General features: G+C 48.8%; 1 protein-coding gene across 1 annotated transcript in view; it reads left to right on the top strand.

Moving 5' to 3' along the window:
* The window catches only part of LOC122552367 (AP-1 complex subunit mu-1-like), a 62,880-nt gene that overhangs the window by 32,912 nt on the left and 21,105 nt on the right, over positions 1–8,863 (top strand). Inside the window, exons 3-5 of the mRNA XM_043695117.1 lie at positions 1,407–1,474; positions 2,819–2,949; positions 6,820–6,967. Of these exons, the coding sequence (XP_043551052.1) occupies positions 1,407–1,474; positions 2,819–2,949; positions 6,820–6,967 (347 nt within the window). The remainder of the gene's footprint in view (positions 1–1,406; positions 1,475–2,818; positions 2,950–6,819; positions 6,968–8,863) is intronic.

Here is an 8,863-nt window from a genome sequence, read left to right as displayed (position 1 = left end):
TCTCTCTCTCTCTCTCTCTCTCTCCCTCCCTCCCCCAGTATCCCTTTCCCTCTCCCCATCTCCCTCAAAGTTTCGAATAAAGCCCTTCATCAGGATGATGAGCATTCCTGATGAAGGGTTTTTGCCCGAAAAGTCGATTTTCCTGCTCCTTGGATGCTACCTGCCCTGATGTGCTTTTCCAGCACCACTGTAACCTAGACTCTGGTTTCCAGTATCTGCAGTCCTTATTTTTACTTATTTCATTCCTTCTCCCTTCCCCCAGTCTCCCTTTACCTCTCCCCTCCCCCAGTGTCTCTTTCCCTCTCCTTACACCCCCCAGGCCGATCTGATGTAGCCTTAACTCCACTTTCTTGCTTGACTCATATATGTCAATCCAAAATCTGTCACACCTTACCTGCAATATGTCCAAGGATGCAACCTCCACTAACCATCAGAATTCCAAAGACCAACTCTGAGGAAAAACATCCTTCCTCATCTCTGTTAGGATTGGGAGATCTCTTTATTTTTAATCAAACCATGCTCCCCTAATTCATGTCTGTGGAGTGTGCACATTCTCCCTGTGTCTGCGTGGGTTTCCTCCGGATGCTCCGGTTTCCTCCCACAGTCCAATGGTGTGTACGTTAGGATGGATTGGCTATGGTAAATTGCCCATAGTGTCCAGGGATGTGCAGGCTAGGTGGGTTAATCATGGGAAATGTAGGTTTATAGGGATAGGGTTGGTCTGGGTGGGATTCTGTTTGGAGGGTCGATATGGACTCCATGGCAAGTAGGGTTTCTATGATTCTAGTTCGAGAGTTCCCCCCTACCCAACCCCATGAGGGGTAACAAATCGCCTACCCTGTGAAATTCCCTCTCACAACTTTGTATGGGATCCTCTCTCATTCTTCTAAACTCCAAACGCTATGGGCCCAACCTCTCTCCATTAGATAATTCCCTCATGCCAGGAATCAGCCAAGTGATCATTCTCTGAACTGCTTCCAATGTAAGTAGGTCTTGCCCTTTAAGTAAAAAGCCCACATCCCATGATGAAGCTCTGGCATTTTTGTACCCGACGCCCGTCGGAACAGGGATAGGCCATTCAGTCTGTCAACTCTGCTGTTCAGTATGACCGTGGCTGATTTGTGCCCCAGTGCAGGGAGACCATCTTTTGGCATTCCTGGCCACTTCCTCCACTGGATGGGTTTGTGGAATGGGCTCCGGCTGAGGGAACGGCAAAGTTTAGCATCAACGCCATTGTCCTTCCCTCTGGATGGTCTGCGTGAGGCACCAGAGCCAACCAGCAACCTGCACCCTCTTAAACCAGACCATGACCATGTGTCGGGAGAGGAGGACACGCAGATCAGTGGGGAGGGTAATGAGGTTTTACGCTGAATACAGCCAAATGTTTTCTTAACCTGGGTGATCAGTGGTTGCAACGACGACAAGAAATGCAAACGCTTCACTTGTCTACGCATTTTTGTACAAAGTCGTCCAGGTAAGAGGACTCTATTTATATTTAAATCATTGGATGAGTGACACTTTGGAGTGTTAGTTTTGCAATGGGTAGAGGCCCTGTCTCTGAGACAGAAGCCCTGGGTTTGAGTCCCCCTCCAGGACATTGGTTAAAATTCATAATATGGCCAAACAAACCAAGTGTTCCAATGCCCACCCCATTAGCAGGCAGAAAGAGCGGGAGAGATTATCCCATCGCTGTGTATAGCTCTAGGCTGCATCAAAGCCCTCTCGGAGCGACCCACTGTCGCTCAGTGAGCAGGACAAATGTTGTAACAAAATCGCCAAAACGCGCTCCAAATGCCCCAGGGTTGCTGTGTGAGCACTTAACCAAGGCTGGTCCAAAAACCTGGCAATCGGTCGTGACATTGGGTCAGAGATGGTGGAAGCGGTGGTACCCATGGGCGAGGATTCCCTCAGCTGGCGTAACCACCACCCGAAGTTGGGAAATAAGCCACTCTAGGTGATCGGCTGGGGTAGGAGGAGAGGAGTGAATACATAGGGAGGCTTGCTCCTGAACACAGTGCTTGGACTTCCAATGGCAAGTGTGTAGACATTGGAAGTGGTTGTTGGGTCTCTCTCTTTCTTTCCCCCTTTCTCCTACCTCCCCCCCCCCCCGTTCCCCCCTCCCTCTCTCTCCCTCTCCCCCTCCCCTCACTCCCGCCCTCTCCCTCACTCCCTGTCCCTTTCCCTTCCCTCTCTAGGTTTCCCGGCACCCCTCATTATCAACGTTTCCAAGTGGATCAGATAGCGGAGGGTCTGGGCTGGGGAGGGGTAAAAGACAGAGTTCCTGGTCTAACAGCATCATACCCACCAACAAGAATCCGGGATGGCACGGTGGTGCAGTAGTTGGCACTGCTGCGTCACAGCACTAGGGACCCGCTTTTGCTTCCACCCTTGGGTGACTGTGTCTATGGGTTTCCTCTGGGTGCTCCCGTTTCCTCCCAGAGATGTGCAGGTTAGGGATTGGCTATACCAAATTGCTCATAATGTCCAATGATGTGAAGTCTCAGTGAATCAGCCATGGGAAATGCAGGGATAGGGGGGTAGTAGGTCTGGGTGGGTTACTCTTTGGAAGGTCAGTGTTGAGCCGAATGGTCTCTTTCCACACTGGAGGGATTCTGTGAATTATGGATTTCAGGTTAAGGTCAGAGCAAACTTTTATTTTCCTTTCTCTTTTGTCTTCCGACCGGGTTCTGAAATCTCCTCCTTTGCTTTTATTTAATATCCATTCACAGGATGTTGATGGCCGGACCCACATTTATTGTCCATTGTTTTTTCACTTGAACCCGTTTCTCCTAAAAGCTCCAAACTGCACTCTCTCCAGGTCTTCACCGAATACTTTAAGGAGCTGGAGGAGGAGAGCATTCGAGACAACTTCGTCATTATCTATGAGCTCCTGGACGAAGTGATGGATTTTGGTTTCCCGCAGACGACAGACAGCAAGATCCTTCAGGAGTGAGTGTGTTTGCGGCTGATCTCTGCTGTGCGCCTGTTCGAGGGCTGAACTATGGGACGGTCGCTGCGCAGAGATCTCTTCTGCGAGGCGTTGTGTAGGCCCTGTATGAATGCATCAGTGTGTCCTCTCCCACTGCCATCACTTGTAAATGCTTCTGGGATACTACAATGTAGACCACCCTCTTCCACATGGGAATAAGTCAAGGCCTTTCAGCCCCACCAACCTGTCCCATTATTCAATGCTATCCCCTGGCACACACTGCATGTACCTGGATAAGGAAAAAAACAATCCACGGCATAGTGCCTCAGTGGTTAGCACTGCTGCCTCACAGCGCCAGGGACCCGGGTTCGATTCCAGCCTCAGGCGACTGTCTGTGTGGAGTTTGCACGTTCTCCCCGCATCTGTGTGAGTTTCCTTCGGGTGCTCCGATTTCCTCCCACAGTCGAAAGATGTGCAGGTTAGGGTGGACTGGCCGTGCAAAATTGCCCATAATGTCCAAGGATCTGTAGGTTAGGGTGGATTGGCCATGCTAAATTACCCATAGTGCTCAGGGATGTGTCAGCCAGGTGAATTAGTCTGGGTGGGGGGGGGTTACTCTTCGCTGAGTCTGTGTGGACTTGTTGGGCTGAAGGGCCTGTTTCCACAATGTAGGGATTCTGATTCTCTTGTTTTTAAAGTCACTCTAAATTAATAAACTCAGAAAATAGGAGTGGGAGTAGGCCATTTGGCCCTTTGAGCTTGTTCCACCATTCAGTATGGTCAGGGATGATCATTTGACTCCTGTTCCTGCTTTGATTTAGAATCAGTTTTGATTCTCAGAAGAAATGTTTCCCCATGTCACTCCTGAAAGATCGCACGCTTTTTTTTGTGGCAATGGCCTCACAAACCCAGCTGGTGATATCTTAGATGTCGGACCGAGGTGTGACGAGAATCTGTTTGTTAGTGATGATTAAGTCTGTGAAACTTGAAAGGGTTCAGAAAAGATTTACAAGAATGTTGCCAGGGTTGAAGGGTTTGAGCTACAGGGAGAGGCTGAACAGGCTGGGGCTGTGTTCCCCTGGAGTGTCGGAGGCTGAGGTGGTGACCTTATAGAGGTATATAAAATCATGAGGGGCATGGATAGGATAAATAGACAAGGTCTTTTCCCTGAGGTGGGGGAGTCCAGAACTAGAGGGAATAGGTTTAGGGTGAGAGGGGGAAGATGTAATAGGGACCTAAGGGGCAACTTTTTCACGCAGAGGGTGGTGTGTGTATGGAATGAGCTGCCAGAGGAAATGGTGGATGCTGGTACAATTCCAACATTTAAAAGGCATCTGGAATGGTATATGAATAGGAAGGGTTTAGAAGGAGATTGGGCTGGGTGCTGGCAAATGGGACTAGATTAGAGTTTGTGAGAAGATTTGTAGCTCGGGTGCTCGTTGTTGTGGTTCTGTTCGCCGAGCTGGGAATTTGTGTTGCAGACGTTTCGTCCCCTGTCTAGGTGACATCCTCAGTGCTTGGGAGCCTCCTGTGAAGCGCAGAATGCCAGAGAAAAGGTCACAGAAGCACTTCACAGGAGGCTCCCAAGCACTGAGGATGTCACCTAGACAGGGGACGAAACGTCTGCAACACAAATTCCCAGCTCGGCGAACAGAACCACAACAGGGACTAGGTTAAATTAGGATATCTGGTCAGCATGGACGAGTTGGACTGAAGGGTCTGTTTCCATGCTGTACATCTCTATGACTCTATGTTGCTGTAGAATACGCATTCTGCCCTCTTTCCCCCCCAGCCGTTCCCCATCTATCGTGCCATCCCCTCAAACCCCAGGCAAGGCTTGCACCCAGACCCAATCCCTTCAGGCTCTGAGGCTGAAGGACCCACCCCTCGCTACGGTGGGGCAGCTACACAAGCTCCACAACATGGAGGGTTAACTCAGAGCCGAGAGGTGCACCACAGCGTTGGGCCCTGTTCCCAGACCGGGAATGGCCAGCGTCTTCAGGCTGGTTTGGGAGAACTCCCCCTTCACTTTTTATTTCTTCTCACATCCATTCGCAGTTGGCGCTGACATGGACCCGCATTTGATGCCTGTCCCTCTCCACCCAGAGAGGTGAGACGCCCCTTTCAACACCAGGAACAGTGTCGATCATCTCTGCCGGGATGGTGTGATCCCAATCGGGAAAGTGAGATGGGCCAATGTTGTTTTGGTCGCTCCAGTTCCATTTGTTCCTCCCCCTTTGATGAAGATGCCCAGTCACAGTTGGGACATGAGGAAGAGGAGCAGGAGAATTACTGTTTGTCCCTGATGCACCTTTCAGTTGGATCATGTCTGATTTTGGAGTTCAACCCCAATTTCCTCCCTAATTCTGTGACTCCCTTTGTGTCCAACAATCTACGGATCTCGGACTCGAATATAGAATCCCTGTATTGCAGATAGAGGCCGTTCGGCCCATTGAGTCTGTACTGACACTCCATTCAGACACCACCTCCCAACCGTCTCTCCTTAACCCTGCATTTATATATCCAGGGACTGGACCTCCTCAGCTCTCTGGTGTTGAGAATACCGAGGTTTAATTGCCCTCTGAGAGAGATGATTTCGGTTCATCCCATTCCAACAAAGCTCATCCTCTCCCCCAGCGTAGAGACTGTGGTCCTTACTTCGAAAATCTCTAACCAGAGGGTTATAGTTACCCCAGTGCTTTCCCGCCAACCAAATGTATTGCCCTCATGTGACGCCCACCACGACTTTCGAGAGGCTTGGAAGCTGTCTTGACCCTCCCCTCCCCTTCCCTTCCCCCCCCAATGAGAGGGAGCTGGGAAAGGGGAGGGGGAATTGGGAGCAGGGTCCTGATAGGGTGGGACAACAACTGTTACAATTTGGAGTCTCGAGCTCATGATCACAAAGTAGCAGCTCACTCAGGGTCACAACCCTTTGAGAATCCCCGATCTACCCTCTCGAGTTCCCTTTAGATATCTCAATGAAACCTCCGGCAACATGAGGGGAGGCAATGGCCTCATGGTATTGTCACTGGACTGTTAACCCAGATACTGTTCTGGGGACCTGAGTTCAAATCCCACCACGGCATATTGTGGAATTTGAATTCAACAAACAAATCTGGAATTAAACAGCCGAGTGACGACCGTGAATCCATTGCTGATTGTTGGAAAAGCCCATCTGATTCATGAATATCCTTGAGGGAAGGAAATCAGCCATCCTTACCTGGTCTGGCCTACACGTGACTTCAGACCCACAGCAATGTGTTTGATCCCTAACTGCCCTCCGGCCAATTAGGGATGGGGCAATAAATTCTGCCCAGCCAGTGACGCCCTCATCCCATGAATAAATAAAAAACTGCGAGGCACCAAAAGCCTTGTGATTCTTCACCCGATTGGATTAACGGGAAACGACCAGAGTAAAACGTAGTCCCAGGTTTTCGGAACATCCTTTGTAACAGGAATTGGTATCGTAGGTTGGCTTCCATTCTCTGCATCACCTCCCTTTGTGTCCTTCACGACCCCAATTGTCACTATCGCCACCAACCCCCGCGCCCCCAAGATCTCCTTCAGAGACACTGATTCAGCTCTGATTAACAATCCAACATGGTTGAATGCTCCTGACCCATTCCCAGGTTGCATTGCATTCATATCAATTGAGCGGTTGACGGCTCTGTTTGGAGCCTGCGATCTTTGATTGGAAGCGGGCCGAGGGAAAGCTTTGACTGGGTAATCTGGGAGCTGAGATTGGGGACGGTTGCCACTTGAAAGGGGGGGGGGTGGGGGTGGGGAGGAGTCAAGTTAGGATTCCACACTCTCTCTGTCTTGCTGTGTTCTGATTGGGAGTGAGGGTGAGCTGACTCACAGGAGGGTTGCTTTTGTTTTGATTTGAACAGGTACATCACGCAACAAGGACACAAACTGGAGGTAGCTGCACCACGCCCTCCGGCTACCGTCACTAACGCGGTGTCCTGGAGGTCGGAAGGCATCAAATACAAAAAGAACGAGGTGTTTATTGACGTCATTGAAGGGGTCAATGTGTTGGTGAGTGTTGCTTTTCATGGGGAATGTTACGACGCAGCAGTGAATCCTTCCGTTAATTAAACCAGACACCCAGAAAAGCTCATCTCGCCTCATAATCCGTTAAAATATGAGTGACGGAGAGCTCACCAATTCCACTAGTTAAAGAAAATAACATCAATTTATTCTTTTAACACTAAAGGTGAACATTAAACAACAACTATTCACAACTCTAAGCCCCGGTTTCTCTTCAGTGCTTATTACCTGCCTCCAACTCTATAACAATATGCTGTTCCAATAAGAGGGAGAAATTGAGGACTGCAGATCAGAGTTAAAAAGTGTGGCGCTGGAAAAATACAGCCGGTCAGGCAGCATCCGAGGAGCAGGAGAGTCGATGTTTTGAGCATAAGCTCCTCTTCAGGAATCTCCACATACCTTGACATTGTCCTATCTCCCCTAGTCCAGGAACCCCCCACCAATGTTTGATACACCACCCATGCCCTCCACCTCCTCCATGACTTTCGTTTCCCCGGCCCCCAACGCCACCTCTTCACCATGGACGTCTAGTCCCTGCACACATCTATTCGCTATGACGAAGGCCTCCAAGCACCCCATTTCTTCCTCTCCTGTCATCCCCACCAGTATCCTTCCACTGACTGGTCTTCATGCTCAATAATCTCTCCTCTGTTCCAAGCACAAAATAAAATTACATCAACTTAATTTCAAAACCATGCAGCTGCTGTCATCTTCTGTGACTTCACTCTTCTGGCTGCTGAATTCCCTTGGTCACAAAGTTGTTTTTACTGTGAGTGTGTTTCAGATGAAAAGGTACCTTTGATAGAGACTATTTCCTAATTTCTTAGATCTGTCTCGATAGCAGTTGCTCTCACTCCAATTTTCAAAATTCCCGCATTTTTATACCCCCAACATCAGATCATCTCATTGGTTTGATGTTGACAAGACAATAAATTCAAACACGATAGGGTTTTAGTATCCTGGGGCATAATTTAAACTGGTTAAATTCGAATTGCTGTCAAAACAGCAACCAAAACTCAGGTATCCATTTCACAGCCAAGTGTTACATATTTTCAGTTTTCCAGTACATGCTGGGACTGCTATCATATCGTACCACACAGGCGCTTGCAATCTCTCAGTTCAGAAAACGGTGGCACGGTGGTTAGCACTGCTGTCTCACACCGCCAGAGAACCGGGTTTGATTCCAGCATCAGGTGACTGTCTGTGAGCAGTTTGCACATTCTCCCAGTGTCTGCATGGGTTTCCTCTGGGTGCTCCGGTTTCTTCCCAGAATCCAAAGACGTGCAAGTTAGGTGAATTGGCCATGCTAAGATTCAGTATGTGGACGTACCTACTAGAGAAGGTGAAAAACTTGACCTACTCTTGGGAAATAAGGCAGGGCAGGTGACTGAGGTGTCAGTGGGGGAACACTTTGGGGCCAGTGACCATAATTCTATTTGTTTTAAAGTAGTAATGGAAAAGGATAGACCAGATCTAAAAGATGAAGTTCTAAATTGGAGAAAGGCCAATTTTGATGGTATTAGGCAAGAACTTTCGAAAGCTGATTGGGGGCAGATGTTCGCAGGTAAAGGGAGGCTGGAAAATAGGAAGCCTTCAGAAATGAGATAATGAGAGTCCAGAGCAAGTATATTCCTGTTAGGATGAAAGGAAAGGCTGGTAGGTGTAGGGAAGGCTGGATGGCTAAAAAAATTGAGTTTGGTTAAGAAAAAGAAGGAAGCATATGTCAAGTATAGACAGGAGAGATCGAGTGAATCCTTAGAAGAGTATAAAGGAAGTAGGAGTATACTTAAGAGGGAAATCAGGAGGGCAAAACGGGGACATGAGATAGCTTTGGCAAATAGAATTAATGAGAATCCAAAGGGGTTTTACAAATATATTAAGGAC

The sequence above is a fragment of the Chiloscyllium plagiosum genome, chromosome 8, assembly GCF_004010195.1.
Source record: "Chiloscyllium plagiosum isolate BGI_BamShark_2017 chromosome 8, ASM401019v2, whole genome shotgun sequence".
NCBI lineage: Eukaryota > Metazoa > Chordata > Chondrichthyes > Orectolobiformes > Hemiscylliidae > Chiloscyllium > Chiloscyllium plagiosum.
The sequence above is the reverse complement of the archived record's forward strand: the minus strand, read 5'-3'. Positions and strand labels throughout refer to the sequence as shown.